Below are 16192 nucleotides of genomic sequence, written 5' to 3' on the forward strand. Positions count from 1 at the left end.
AAAAGGTCGCTGAAATCATCAAAATACCGAATATCGGGAGGTACCGTTATATGGGGGCTATACGAAGACATGGACCTGCACAGACAATTTTCTATCTTAGGATGTAGTATCCATTTGGAATTTAAATACCAAATTTGAAACAATTCCGGTGAATAATATCGCTAAAATCATCAAAATAGCGAATAAAGGGGATACCGTTATATGGGGCCTATATGAAAACGTGTACATTTACAAACTTAACCTGCCTACTGGAAAAATAAACATGTGTGCAAAATTTTAGCCATCTATCTCAATTCGTTCGAAAGATAGCGTGATTACAACAGACAGACGGACAGTATTTCGAGGAGTTACAAACGGAATGACAAAGTTAATATACCCTCCATAGTATGGTGGAGGGTATAAAAACACAATTCGAAATACATCTTTTTAGATTTTCATAAATTTATTTGGAATGGGTTTTTTTCATTAATTTTTGCAGTAATACATCTCTTACATTTTTAATTGAGAGTTTCTTAATTACATACCCAGTTTGGGTTTAGTTAAAAAAATATAAAGTCTAAACTATAAGTCAACTAAAATTGTTCAAGTTAAGTGCCATTCTAAATTCGTAATTGGTTTAGTTAAGGTGCCAAATACAACTCAATGAACCATGCTTATAAATTTAGAACATAACAATGGCCTGTGTTAAGTTTAATTGGTTCTGCTTTGATAAACTTGGCACAGTATCTCTACATTTTCTCTATAGCATTTTCTTTAAGTATTTTTTTTTTTTTTTTTTTTGTTAATTTAAATGCCTAATGATGATTTCATTCGAATCAATATTTGTTTAAATTCTTATTATGATTTTCGCTTTTGGGAAAAACGCTTCGCTGCCTGATGTCATTTCCCATCGATGTGTTTAAATTTTTGGAAAAATATGACGTCTAAATTTCAGTGACAGCATGGATTCGCAAACAAATATACTAACATACAGATATGTTCCACTTAACTATAGAATTTTTCATTAAAAAAATATATGTGTGCATGTGTAAGTACCAGTCTATATGCGTTGCGGAAATTTGGTATTAGAGATTTCCACCAGCCAGAGAAAGAAAAAAACAAATATAAATCAACAAAGCCAAATAAAAATAACTATGAAAATGCTATAAAGCGACAAATAATGTCGCCTTTATTCCCCCGACGACATTCGCGAATATCTGGGACAATTGGAAGGCTAAATGGGTAACATTGACCTTGGCCAAAAAAATTAATTAAATCCCTTCCCGAAAAAACTGCATACAGGGTCACATTGTGTAATTTACTGTTAACGCAAATTGCTCATGACACTGCAATTGCGGTCTAATGAGTAATTTGCGCACACAGGAAGGACACAAGTTTCTCAACAAAAAATGAAGTGCGTTGGAAATGTTTATAATTAGCCATTCGTGACAATGATGGATAGTTGATGAGAGGATTTTTCTCATCCTAATTCCTTTCGACTTAAGGGATTGTAACAAGAATAAGATGGGTAATTAAATGTAGCTGTAATTTAACCTCGCTGAGGGTTAGTCTTGAAATTAAAGTGACAAGGCAATATATGTAGGTACTACTTTAAAACCAACTGTCCGAAGTTGATTGAATTCAATCAGACTCAGTTAAATTTATGCCAAACCACATATAATCGCGTAGCCTTTGGAGTTGTATAATTTTCATGGAACAGATCTATGGGTCCTGAACCAAATTGACCAAACTTAACAAACTAAACAAAAACGAATTCTCACTAATATCCAAAGAGTACAAGTCAAAGCAGAATTGGTTTAAATGTTGTTGATAAAAACATTAACCACGTCAAGAATATTGCTTTATTTTATTTTTACTTATTTTAGATTTAGAATTCTGATTTATTCTGTGACCTATGGTAGGATTTTATCTGTATTAATTAAAGAGAAAAGTAATTTACTGACAATTGAAAAAACGGCTGAAGTTAGAATCTTGAAATTTTGGGTAAGGGTGACTCTTGGTCCGAACGGGTAAGATATGGCTGGGATTTTGGAAATTCGTACTAGAAGGGTACGAAAAACATTAAATATGTACTAAATATGACACCCTCTGTATTTGAGGAAGCAGTAGAGCTAGAACTCTTGAATTTGAATTGAGGGTCACTGATGGTATGATAGATATACCAAAGGGTTTTTGGAAATTCGCACTATTAGTGTACGAAAAGTACTACATTTGGTACCATTTCGTATCAAGTGTACGGTTAAAGCTAAAAACTTGAAATTTGGAATGGAAATCGATGTAAGGAGGTTGTTTTAGAAGTGTGTACTCATGTATACGAAAAGTACTAAACGGTACTAAATTTAGTACCATTTTAAAGCTGAAATCCCGAAATTAAAATTACTGGTGGAGTGCAGGATTGGGATACGGAGAAAGTTTCCGAAATTCGTACTTAAACGCACGAAAAGTACTAAATGGTAGTAAATTGGTACAATTTCGATTTGGGTGAATTCGATGCTGGAATTCTTAAATTCAGAAATAAGATTACTATCGCATTCTAGGATTGACAAATACAAGTAGTTTTGAAAATTCGTATTTATGTGTACTAAATGGTACTAAATTTGATACAATTTACATTTTAGGAGAATCAGTAGGGTTGGAATCCTAAAATTTGGAAATAAAAATTGATATTGCATTGCAATGTAGGTACTTTTGAAAATACGTACTTATGTTTTTGGTACAATTTAATTCACAATTTGAACTGGTAGAGTAGTCGTGTTGAAAATGTGTACTTAAGTGTAATAAATGGGACTAAATTTGGTACAATTTTGATTAAGGTGAACCGATAGGGCTGGAATCCTGAAATTTGGAATTAAGATTACTGTTGGAGTGTAGGAATTCGTACTTATACTATATGGTACTAAATTTGGTGCAATTAAGGCGAGCGATAAGGATAGAATGCTCAACTTTGGAATTGAAATTACTGTAGGAATGTAGGATTGGGATATGTAGGAAGCTTTGGAAGTTCGTACTATATGGTACTAAATTTGGTACTTGCTTAAATTTGGAATTAGGATGGCTTTTGAAGTGTAGAATTGTGGTATGTACTAATAGTACTATATTTGCTACAATATGTATTTGAGCGAACCGATAGGGATGGAATCCTGAAATTTTGGAATTGAGAGTGTAGGATTGTAGTATGTAGAGTATAGTACTGTATGGTACTATATTTGGTATCGGATATAGGAATAAAGCTGACTAATACATTTGTTGAATATTTTGATTTGCTACGATCCTATTTAAAGGGAGTTTTTAACCATATTGTGAGATCCAAAAAGGCATCTTTAATTGTAGAACCAGAAATAAATCTGTGTAAAATTTGATCAGCCGAAGCTAAATTATATGCATAACCGGACAGACATACGGGGATATAGCTAAATGGAAATATAATTTAATGCTGAACAAGAAACTTAATATGGCCTCCATAGTATGGTGAAATGTATAAAACGGGGACTATTTGTGGCACCACGAAATATTGGTCCGGCAGATGGGATGTTATATATGGATTTTAATATCTAGTCGAGCTGAGTTGATTTAGCTGTATATGTCCGTCTGTCCATGTTCAAATGTAATCACGATATACGTCGGAGATATAACCTGATCGTCACGAACTTTTACACGGAGGTCGGGTTATGATAAAAGCAAATTGCTTTGATCGCAAAATATTTAGGGCCGGGCAGAAGCCTACCAATTTGCTTGGTCATCGCACAATGTTTAGGGGGTAAAATAAACCATAAATTCTATGTAAAAAATAGGAAAATTTCCACTAAACCGCAAATAATTTTAAATCCAGAAAAATCAAATTAAAAATGATGAAATTCAAGCGTGATAGTGTGATTTCTTTATATTTGGCTGGAAAACCACAAATGGTTATCGTTAGAGCACTCCAGTATTTAAATGTGAATAAGTCTTTTGTGTCTCGTACCATCGCTCGTTACCGTGATACTGTTAGCGTAGCCCGACGTCAAAGAAGTGGACGGAAGAAAACAGCAACATCAGCAGAAATAGTTCGAAAAATGGCTCCTGAGCAAAACATTTCGCAATGTTCCTTTCGGCAAATATTGAAAAAGGAGCTCGGGGTAAAGCCATTGAAATTCCAAAAAGTGCAAGAACTTACACTGCAACAGAAAGAAAATAGACTCAAAAGAGGTAAAGTGATGCTTCGCTTGGCCGAAAGTGGTGAACTGCCGAATTTGGTTTTCTCCGATGAAAAACCATTCGTTGCCCAGCAGTTTGTAAACAAACCAAATTACCGTGTTTACTTGTCAAAGAGGTCAACTGAAAATGTGCACCTTCTGTTGGTCATCAGAACTCAAGCGCCGTCTATGGTGATAGTGTGGTCAGCCATAATAGCCGATGCTCGCTCTGCGCTGGTATTAATCGACCGTAGCATAAAAATAGGTGTCGAATATTATCGCAAAAATATTCTGAAAGGTGTATTAAAGCCTTGGGCACGCAAACATTTTGGCCGCAGACCTTGGTCATTCCAACAGGATTCAGTTCAGGACTCATGGTTATAATATGAGGTTCCTCGCTTCATTTCCAGCGTACAATGGCCACCAAAATCTTCAGATACCAATCCGTTGAACTATTGTGTCTGGAGTATTTTGGAAAGCAAGGTTGGCACTAAACAATACCAAAGGGTCGATCACCTTAAGCAAGCGTTTCGCCGGGAATGGCCCAAAATACCGCAGAGCAACTTTCGTGCAGCGTGTGACGGTTTCATTGGCGGTTTGAAGGCCATAATTCGTGCCAAAGGTGACCAATTCGAACAAATCTAAACTTAAAAAATTATGTAAAAAAGATGGCTTTTGACTTTGTTGCAGTTTTTTATCTCACTCTGTATTTGTAAAAGAAATTTGTGTTAGTTACTACGCTTATACGTCAAGAACCGCTTGACTGATTTTCGTAATTCACATCAATTCGGAATGGCCTCTTAGCAACAAATTATAAAATCTAAGGAAGTCGTGTAAAAATATTCCAATAAAAGTGTAGTTTTTGTTAAATTTCCTATTTATACTTTCTAAAACACGAACACTAAAACGGAGGGCCAGCAAACCGGGCCTATAACGAATTATACTATAATCTTTATTGAAACATATTAATGTTTTAGGGCGATCTGATATCAGATGTCAGAGTTTATTCTATATAATTAGACGAAAAGATATGTGAATTTTCTCTAAATCGAAGAATAAGATTTCAATATAGAACCACAAAAATTTGCAAATGTTTTTGTAGCCAATTTCTTGAGGGGCAAATCAGTATCAGAACCACCAAATTTCATAAATATTATTCTAGGCTGAATTTCTTAGTATGTGCCTAAATGTGTTCTATTTGGTCAGATAATACGCGAAGATATATATGAGAAAAATATCCAAGTGTTAACGGATTACCACCACTTTCAATTAGGTTCGTCCATGGACCAAACAAGTGCGGTCTGTAATATTCTCACAAAAATGCATGGATAGACAGGGCACAAACATACGGACAGAAAGACATACATCGGCCTAGAATTTATTTCCCATATCTTCTTAAGAAACTATAGGTCTATCTCGTTTAAAGTATAAAAGTTGGATCTACATTATAAATGCTACTATTCTACCTTTAATGTGGTCTGATCTACTATAAATGCGTTTCATAAATTTTGCATGCCTCCATGTGTAGCTCTTTAATGCTTGCCAGACAACATACCAATTATTAATTTATTTATTATAGTTTTTTCTCTCAACAATTTTGTTGAGCAACAATTTTGCGTGTCTCAGGGCAGTGAATCAATTTTCACATTTAGGAAAGTTTTACCCCTTTCAATAAAAAATCATTTGATTTTAGCTATTTACAAACAACATTTAATATTTTTCAGTACCCCTTTACATGGCGCCCTTGAATTCCAACACAAAATAAAGAGCTAATCCCCCAGTGACAGACAGACAAACAGCCAACTGAACTAAAAGCAAAATATGGAAAATAGCAAAAACAAAAAGTTGAACTTCTAATGGCATATTCTCATAAAAAGCAAATCAAATCAATAAAAAAGAAATAGCACAGAAAACGACAACATTTTATGCTCCACATATGGAGGCAGACAAAAAAAAACACACACATAGCCTCCATTATGGCAAGACACGAACTGCTAACCTTACAACGGTTCTATGGAAATAGTGAATGTTTTAAGACGCGCCACACAGTCCCCCCACACAAAAACCCCAAACAAAGCACTCACACACACGTTGGACGCAACTGGATTTATGAGGTTTGGGTAGAACTCAATGACAAATATATTTGACGACTAATCATGAATGAAATCAGCGCGTTTCGCTTTGCCACATGGAAATTTACAAAAAAAAAACGTAAATTATTCTGGAAAATAATTTCCCTTAGCAAGAGCTCGCTAATAAATGCAACTGTTTTAGACAATTGCAAAGCAGACGATGATTTTCACAAGGAAAAAATTAAAAGTTCAGATGATGTTGCAAGTTACGATCAAGTGCTGTCACGATGACGGTGTTGATTTAAAAATCACACTTTGTCATGTCAGTCTTGCCTCTCGCTATTTCGTAGTTCGGATTTGTGGCAAATAGGTGTCATAACCATGTGGGGGCATCACCAATCATATACAAGCTTACCTAATCGCTACCGTGTATCTCCCCCCTCCCTCAAAAAACATGCTAATGTTTATCTTATCATAATTTGTTTTAGTCTAGAGACAGAGATAGAGCTAAAAATACTACCCATTATTACTACATGCTTAAATTCACAAATAAATACACTCAACACAGAGTAATGCTGATATTGAATGTCTAATAATATCAATATTTTATACGACTGCTGTTGGAGGAGGAGGTACATCATCGGTAACATCTAATATTGACTTTGTAAACACAACGCACACTGCGTGGTTACTAAACGCTCTCGGTTCTGCAAAGTGCTTTTGCGAAATTTTTTAATCAGTCGTCTTGACATAGAACAGCAAAATGGGTTAATAACTCGCCTTATCAGCGGAGGTTATTGAACAGCGGACGAACGTCAAGCACAATACAATCTATTATGTCATATATTTGCTAAAGTCTTGAAATACATAATACAGATGAGTGTTTTATGTGGGTTGTTATGCAGCACATTAATTGGGTCCATCAACAGGGAAGGAAGTAAAAATAAAACATTAATACACTACCTCGCATAGTGTCCTAGTAGAGTTCCCCCACCATCTGCACCACTTTGCTAATTTAGTAAAGCTCCACATAACAATTAAAAGTTTTTATGGGAGAATTCAATCACACACGCTATGATTATAATTATAATTTAAAGTTCAAAGGACTAAATATGCCGAATTCGGACGAAGATATATATGGGAGCTATATCTAAATTTTGACCGATTATCTCCAATTTCAATAGGGTTCGTCCTTGGTCCAAACAAATGTTGTTTGGAAAATTTCATCTCAATCGGATAATAAATGCGACCTGCATATTGTACACAAGAATACATGGACATGCATAAATCAACTCAGAAAGTGATTCGATGGAGATCCTCAAAAGTAACTATGGGTCTATCTCGCTTTCTTCTCCATGTTACAAACAAATGCACAAAGACATAATACCCTGACCACTATGTGGTGTAGGGTATACAAATCCGTTAAAAATTCTGTTAAAATCTTAAAAATACCAAATGTAGCCGTCATATTAGGGTCTAAACGACGACGTGGACCTGCATAGGCAACTTTTGTCATAAGCCATTGCCATATTCAAATGGGAATTTGAAAAAAAATCGGTGAATAATGTACCTAAAATCATCAGGAATGTACTATTATATTGTGGCTATACGTAAATAAAATGTGGAACTGAACAGACAATTTTCTGCCTAACGCTGTAGTATCCATTTCGAACTTCAAATACCAAATTTGAAACAATTCCGGAGAAAAATGTCGCTAAAATCATTAAAATACCGAATATTGTGAGGTACCGTTATATGGGGGCTATACCAAAACGTGGACCTACATGGTCCATTTTCAATACCAAAAGTCCTGCAGACATAATATTCATTTAAATAAACTTTTATCAATCTACTTCATTTCGTTCGGAAGCTAGAGTGATTTCCACAGACGGACGGACATCGCTAAATCGACATAGAATTTTATGCTGTATGTATATTTCGAGGCGTTACAAACGGAATGACAAACTTTATATACCCTCCATACTATGGTGGTGGATATTAAAACTGGAATTTTTACGTTTTGTGAAATTCTTACGTTTTACGGGTGTGAGAGAGTAAAATACAAAATCGGATGATACATGTATATGGGACTTATAGCTATATCTTAGCCGATTTTCACCAATACTTTCTTCCAGGCGGAATTCGTTTGTACGTGCCAAAATCCATTTAATTTGGAAGCTATAACCAAATCTGAACCGATCTCAATAAAATTTGGGAAATGTATTTCTGAGTTGTATTTGATATATTTCTCCGAATATTGTTGTTACGGAGTGGAATATCGTTGCGGCTGTGGAAGTCAAAAATATGGGAGCTATAGCTACATCTGAACCGATTTCCACCAAATTTGACACATATATTTCTCGGCTCAATATAGTTTTATGTGCCAAATTGTACATTTGGTGTACAATAAAAGGCAAATTGGAAAAAGATATGTATGAGAGCTATATCTAAATAATGACCAATTATATCCAGTTTCAATAGGGTTCGTCCCTGGACCAAAAAATTGTTTTGTCCAAAGTTTGCAAAATACAAGGACAGACGAACGGGCGGACATGCCATAATCGACTCAGAATATGATTCTATGTAGATAATCAAAAGGAACTATGAGTCTAACTCGCTTACTTCTCCATGTTACAAACAAATGCACAAAGACATAATACCCTGACCACAGTGTGGTGTAGGGTATACAATTTGTTTTTACTTTCCACATTTCTAAATATTTCGTTATTTCGTTTAACTATGCTTCAAATTTCCCGAAACTTCCGGTGATTAGCACCAACATGGTTTATTCTTTCCATATGACAATCTCAATCTTTTCCCTAATGCTTGACGTATTAATTATGTAAATTGAAGAACATAATAAGCAGCCAGTTTTTGTAAGTCCATTTCATTCTTGTGTGACTTTTTATGCTGACACATTGACACCTTCTAAACAACATAAATTCATTACAAAAATTCTATTTCCTATTCTTGTTGTAAATTTTCTTTTCGTGTCTTTCAACACGTCTATTTCTTCAGCCCTCCACAGTACGGAATAGTTTGCGTTAAACAAAAATCCATCAGCCCCTCTGGACAATAAGAATCGAAATAAAATGGAACATTATCCATTTTCTTTTCGAATTTCGATTCAGTTTCTTCACACCCATGACTATTTAAATAATGTTTTAAATCAAATCACAATCATGTTGGGGCATGCCATCATAATAAATAAAAATAAATAGAAAAAAGAATAATTTCAATTTTTTTTTTTTTTTTTTTTTTTTTTGGTCTGACGTCTAGAGTTTCGGACAAATAAAACCAAATTAATTTCGTGTGAAATTCCAAAAACACCTTAAGTCACAACAGCAACAACAGCTATGCCAGCGATTTTGGAGGTGTTCTTTGCATTGCTGGGCGAGGAAATGTTTGAATGGTTTGAAATGGTGATGTTTGTGTTTAAAATCTCACATACATTCGCATATTTGTGCGTATCAATCTTTCTTATTTTTAGAAAACTTCCACTTGTTGAGCATCTTTATTTGGGTGCCACCGGTCTCGCTTAGATACAAAGGTGGGAAAACATGTTGGTTGGTTGGCAGGTTGGTGATGCACGGTAGCAGCGAATTTGGTGTTGCTGTTCAATCTTCCGCATGTGGGTGTTTCATCAACAACATCAAAAAAAAAAAAAAAACAACATCCCAGAAGAACACAAAACAAGAATTGTTGAGCGGCAAGAATTATTTGCATAATTATGTGACTAATCGATATCGCCTTAGCACCGAGCGTGGTTTAATCCGGAAGACGATCAGGTTAAAGTGATCTTAGAAAACTAATGTTCAAACTAAAGTCTGAATTAATGTCAAAAACTGACATGCTAATAAAGACAACAAAATAAATTTTATTCATTTTGCGGTTAAGTAGGTCATGAAATATGGCAATCACGGAATTGATAATTGATGTGTGGATATATGTATACATACGTATGTCATTTAATATGGAATGTAGTTTGGAATTCTCTCGGCCTTATTAAATTCTGTTGGCCAGATTTAAATCTAAAATTCGAGTTAGGCGCCAGATTTGAGAATGTGTTATTTAGCTTTTGGATATTAAATTTTTCATTCAGTTTGTAGCACCTCGCAATGCACGTCTGAGATACCATGCAGTTTATATACTCTTGACCGGCATAATATTCTAAGTCGATCTAGCTATATTCGTATCTGACTGAGTTAAAGTCACAATATTCGGAAAAAAAGTTATTTCTATACCTGCAACAGGGAAGCGAAATAGACCCATAGTTACTTTTGGGGATCTTCATATAATCACTTTCTGACTCTATTTATGCATGTCAGTCCGTCCGTCTGTCCATGTATTTTTGTGAACAAAATGCAGGTCACATTTATTATCCGATTGAGATGAAATTTTCCAATATCAGTGCAAATGACCTGAATTTTGGCACATCCAACGGAATGCAGCCTAGAAGCAAGTACATCAAATTTGGTGAATCACAAATAGCTATTGCTTCCATATATATGTTTCATCCGATTTGGGGTTTTAAGTCCTTCACATGCTTGGTCCGGTATACCTTTTGCTCCAATAAATATTTTTAATATAATCCTTATCGAAGTCATATCATGCACTATACAGCAATATTATTTGGTTTATATTCGGTATGATCTTCTTCACATTAACTCCCAATTATACCCTCCACCTTGGAATGGAGGGTATATTAACTTTGTCATTCCGTTTGTAACATCCCTAAATATTCGTCGTAGACCCCATAATGTATATATATTTTTATATTATAATTTGTACTGTGTTTAGGATGGCTGGTATTGAAAATGAGATATATCGGTCCACGTTTTGGTATAGTCCCCATATAACGGTACCTCCCGATATTCGGTATGTTGATGGTTTTTGTCAATTTCGTATTCGAAACCCCAAAAAAACTGTAACTCCCCTTATTCGGTATTTTTTATGATTATGGAGTATGTTTCAAATGGATTTTTCTTGAAATTCTGTGAATATCTTCCAAATTGTGGAGGTATTCAAAGTTCGGCCCGGACGGACTTAAACACGGACTGTTTACGTTTTGACGAAAACTCCCGTTTTTATACCCTCCACCATATAGTGTCACAAACGGAATGGCAAACTTAATGTACCCTAAGTTTGCCATTCCGTTTGTGACACCGTAAAATATACATTTAACATTTTGGGATTGAAAATGGACAGGTGTAGGTATTGCCCCATTATATAAGTACCTCCCTATACTCGGTATTTTGACAATTTAAAATACAGTTCCTAGTAGGTACTACAGCCTTTTACAGAAAATTGCTTCTGCAGGTGCTGTTCTTCGAATAGCCCCATACAACAGAAGAACCGGAAGAACTGTATTCGGTATTTTGATGATCTTAGCTACATTATTCACCGGAATGATTTCAAATTTCTTTTTTGAACTTCGTAATAGATACTACAGCCTGTGACATAAAATTGTCTATGAATGTCTTCCTATAGGCCCCATATATCGGTATTTTATAATTATGCATGGAATTTTGGAGTTCGGTACAGAAGTTTCCCGTTACAGACTCCAACAAAAGAGACTGCTGTTTTAAAATTTGAAATTAGCAGAGTCCTATTTTATTTTTTTATCTCTAATTTTGTCTCCAACTTGCAAACACATTACAACAATTGTCCAGCACACCCATGCCAAAAATGCAATGTAACATTCTATGTGTGCGTATTTTTTGTAAATATTTACCTCCACAAAAGCTTTGCCATTTTATATATTTTTTTATTAACAAACCCAGTCAAGGCAAGGCGGATAATTAAGAAAATGTTAAACTAAACAGCTTAACAGCAACAAAAACAACAACAACTACCACAACAAGCAAATCGTAGTAAAATTGTAATGTTGAATAAAAATGAATGAAACTTTTCAAAGATTTGTGAACAAGCGAACTAGTGGGGAACCCACAGGTAGGTGGGTAGTTGGTGGAGGTATTGGCAGTGTACTTTGAAGACCGATTAAGTTACAACTCTTTCTATAAACAATGGGCTTGTTGTTGTCGTTGGTGTGTAACTACTTTGTTAGCTACTTATTGACATTAATTGTCTTTAAGCTAATTTGCACAGTGGCTAAATGAGGAAATGAGAAAAATTTATATTTTTCTTTTAACGATTAGATTTTTCCAATCATTTATATGTCAATTTCCATGCTTTTCAAAAATGTTCTCTTCACAAAAAATAACTGCATGAAATCTCATTTAGAAACTTTCCCAAATCAGTTTCATCCAGGATATGTATACCGCAAGAATCATTCGGGGATATTCCGGAAGTTTTCAGAACAAGATTTTGCCTAAAGTTTACGGTCATTTAAATTCAGAAAAACTCCAAAAAAAGTTCAATGTCTCTTCCTCTAAATATGAACTCCTACATATATTTTTCAGAAATAATATTTAGCAAACACCTCTAATATAAACCTTATCTCTTGGAATCAATGCCAAAGCTGAAATGGAATTATTTCCAAAAAATGTTACATTCATCATTATATGCGAACTTAAGGCTATATTAAACATTATATTGAAGTCGTATCTAAACTGACATATTCTTCTTTTTTTCCAAGTGAATTTGTATAGCATACTTTTAGGTGATACTAAGAAACTTTAAACTGAACAGAACCGTTTTCTAGTACAGCATCGAATAATATAGTAATTATATAAGTCAAGTGTAAGTATAAATATATAATATAGTAAACGTTGCACATAGTATAGTCTTTCATTTAAGTTAAAAAATAATTTGGATTGCTTAAAAGTATGCTATCTTTTGTGTAAAATGTCACTTAACATATGACTCTAACATAATCGGACCTTAATTAATAGTGAGCCCAAAATGTCAAGTTTCAGCGAACATTTTTCTACACAGAATATACACCGGTTTGGCAGAACTTCACATCGAAGAAATTTAAATTAAAATCGCTTTTACTCGACTTAGTTTGGAAAAGGTAAGATTTCAAAATCAAATGTTTGACTGATTGTTCAGATTAGAAATATTGAAAAATCTAATTTTTCTTTGAAGACCAAAAAAAAAAAAACGAAAAACTGCTCGAGCATAGAGTGAGAGAGAATCTGCCGAGAGAATCTGCAAATCTGTGTATAAAAGGCAAAAGCTGTTTTCGACTTTGTATTCGTCAGCCGGCAAAAACCCGTAATGCTAAGTTTTATTTCATCTGCTTGGGAATTATGGCCGGAAGCTTTAAAATATTGCATATCATGATATACCGTTATATGGTACTTCTTGATATACCGTTATATACGTTAGTTTTGCGGAGGTAATTTGGGTATAATTAGAAACTTATGTTTTAAATGACAGCTGATTAGTTTTGAAATCGTTGCTGAAGACCCTAAAATAACGAAAATTGTAGTGAATAGCTTTATAAGGGACCGATATGACTCGACAAGGCTCATTATACCATTAGCAATACAGCTATGATATATACCCTCTATATCATTTGATAGGTCAAAATATGCCTCGTCGAAACGACGGTTTAAGACCCTTGGTCCCTTTGGAGGAAATCAGTTTCTGAACATTTGGAGTCGATCTAGCTATATCCGTCCGTTTGTCTGTCTGTCCCAAATGATCGTAACTTCGCACATTGTTATATTTTTACGAAACGTAGGCTTCGGAGGTGGGTCAAATCCACTCACTCCTTATGGTACCTTCGCCATACAGAATACGCAAATTTTTATGAAAAAAAAAATAATTTAAAATTTTGATTAAAAACTATTAACATTTGAAATAATTGCCGATTGATTTAACCTTTGCAGATCCAATAATTTTCCCCTCCCCCGCAAAAGTTCGAAATTTTCAAGAAATATATGTATATTTATATCATATAAGGTGGAGGAAGTAGTCGATATAGTCAGAAACCGTCACATCGTAATATTTATAAGAGACTTGGGTCAGGTGCGCAAATGGTCAATGCTGGCCCACTCCTTCGGGTAAGGTCAACATTTTGAATAATCATAAAACTTGCAAAATAATCCACAGATATTCAGATATTTCCAACAGCACTTTATATAGGGATTTATCGGTTCACTCTCTCTTGAACTTTCTCCGCAAAGGGTTTTATTTTTTTAAGATCTTTGTCTCAAAATAACCGACAACATTGACATTTTCTGATAGCTCCTAACACAAAAGTTTAGAATTTTCGAAAAAGCCCAACATTGATATGTGGTAATATTTATATTAGATCTGGGTCTGAATCGAAAATGGAAAATATTGGCGTCCCGTTCCTCTTTGAAATGATTCCTCGAATTTCTTTAAGCATCGCATCTGGTATAAAGACCGGATATTTTGGTCCACTCGTTCTCATACCCCCCTAACAAAGATTAATCACGAATAGATGTTCATATGCTGAAGCATGTCGTCAAACCGATATATGTTTTCTAAATGGTTAATGATAAACTTTCTACAAGTATTACACATAAATATAGTACATTTCAAATCTTCCCCAAAGATAGAGGTCCACCCTAATATTTATTTATTTTGACAAAATTATAGCACATTTCTGTTATGGCCCAGTTCGTGCCAAAAAAAAAATGTTCGCAATAAACCCGTGTGCACTTTGTTCGATAAACTTGAAGCATCTACAAACGTCTGTCTGTCGATTTATGTATCTACGGTCTCTCAATACGAGCGATCGAACAAATGTAAACAAAAAATTGAGTGGTGTTGACTATGTTGTTGTTGTTGGTGTTCTGCTCTGGTCGTTCATAACGCCGATGAAGATGATGATGATCCATGTCTATGACCACTTGCACACCGACTGACTAGTGAATACTAAATAAATTAAAAACAAATAACAACAATTGTCTTGTGGGACAAGTACATTTAGTATTTTTTAATAAAAAAATAAAAACACACACATTTTCCAACATCTCCATGGCTAACAATACCAACAAAAACGACAATTATGCTAAACACAATTTTTGAATTTCCACCGACTTGACTTGTTGGCGATTCTCAAATCAAATGCACGTTTCCCAAATGCCAAACTAAAATAAGTGATGAACACATCTCGTCGGGTGGTTGGTGGACGGACTCTATGGTGGTCATAATAGTCTTTTACCAACAACAGCAACAAATTTGCGGCCGAACGGTTGGGGAATGTTGGGTACTTACCGCATAGATTACATCCCATTTGATGCTAAAGAATTTCAGCGTTTTCGTTGAGCAGGCCATTTTTCCGGATTCCTCACGTTTTCTTGAGACAGAGAGAGAGAGTATCAACTTTTTTTGGTAAAACAAGAAAAATGGAAAAAATTTAATTATTTTTCGGCAAATTAATGGCACAGGGACGTTATTTAATTATTAGTTGTTATTTATTTTAATTAGATTCTTGTTATGTTTATTATTGTTTTCCTATTTATTTTTATTTCATTTTTTTTTGCGCCACACACCTGGGTAAACAAAATTTTATGTCTCAACTATTTTCGCTATTTTTTATTAAAATTAATTTTTCACTTTTCGAAGATCTTTGCAAAATTTATATTTTATGTTTGTTTTTCGTTTGTTGTTCTTGTCGTTTTTCCGTAAAATATATAAAATTTAAAAATAATCTCCAACAGCCAGCAAAAATTGACTTTGACTAGAATCGCGTTTTTTTTTTTTTCAATTTGGTGCCGCCTTCGATTTTGTCTTTTTAGCCGTAACGCTCGCTCGCCGCATGCAAATAAACTAAGAAAAAAGTTTACAATAGTTCATCGTTTGGAGGCAATTTCTTAGAGCGTTTTCTTTTCGCACTAAAAGTTCGTCGTAGACGGCAACGAACACACAACGCCATGGAAATGAAACAAACGACAAAGCAGAAAAAAGCTCAAGCCGAAAGCTTTGTGCCAAATGTATTGTGGTGATATTAGATGTCGGTCGTTGGTTTTGAAAACAAATTTGAATTGTTAGTTTGGTCATCGCGGA

At 34.6% G+C, this 16192-nt stretch overlaps 1 protein-coding gene across 2 annotated transcripts in view; it reads right to left on the reverse strand.

The window, feature by feature from the left end:
* The window catches only part of LOC131804050 (uncharacterized), a 35322-nt gene extending 19347 nt beyond the window's left edge, over positions 1-15975 (reverse strand). Inside the window, exons 1-2 of one of the 2 annotated variants that reach the window (XM_059126325.1) lie at positions 15679-15975; positions 15401-15508 (exon numbers count right to left, since the gene is read on the reverse strand). In XM_059126325.1, coding sequence (XP_058982308.1) covers positions 15401-15460 — 60 coding nt within the window. In that variant the 5' untranslated portion in view covers positions 15461-15508; positions 15679-15975. Of the gene's footprint in view, positions 1-15400; positions 15634-15678 lie in introns of those variants that run through there. The other variant, XM_059126328.1, reaches the window with a different exon arrangement.
* Between the last annotated feature and the right edge of the window lie 217 nt (positions 15976-16192).

The sequence above is a fragment of the Musca domestica genome, unplaced genomic scaffold (genome assembly GCF_030504385.1).
Source record: "Musca domestica strain aabys unplaced genomic scaffold, Musca_domestica.polishedcontigs.V.1.1 10, whole genome shotgun sequence".
Classification (NCBI taxonomy): Eukaryota; Metazoa; Arthropoda; class Insecta; order Diptera; family Muscidae; genus Musca; species Musca domestica.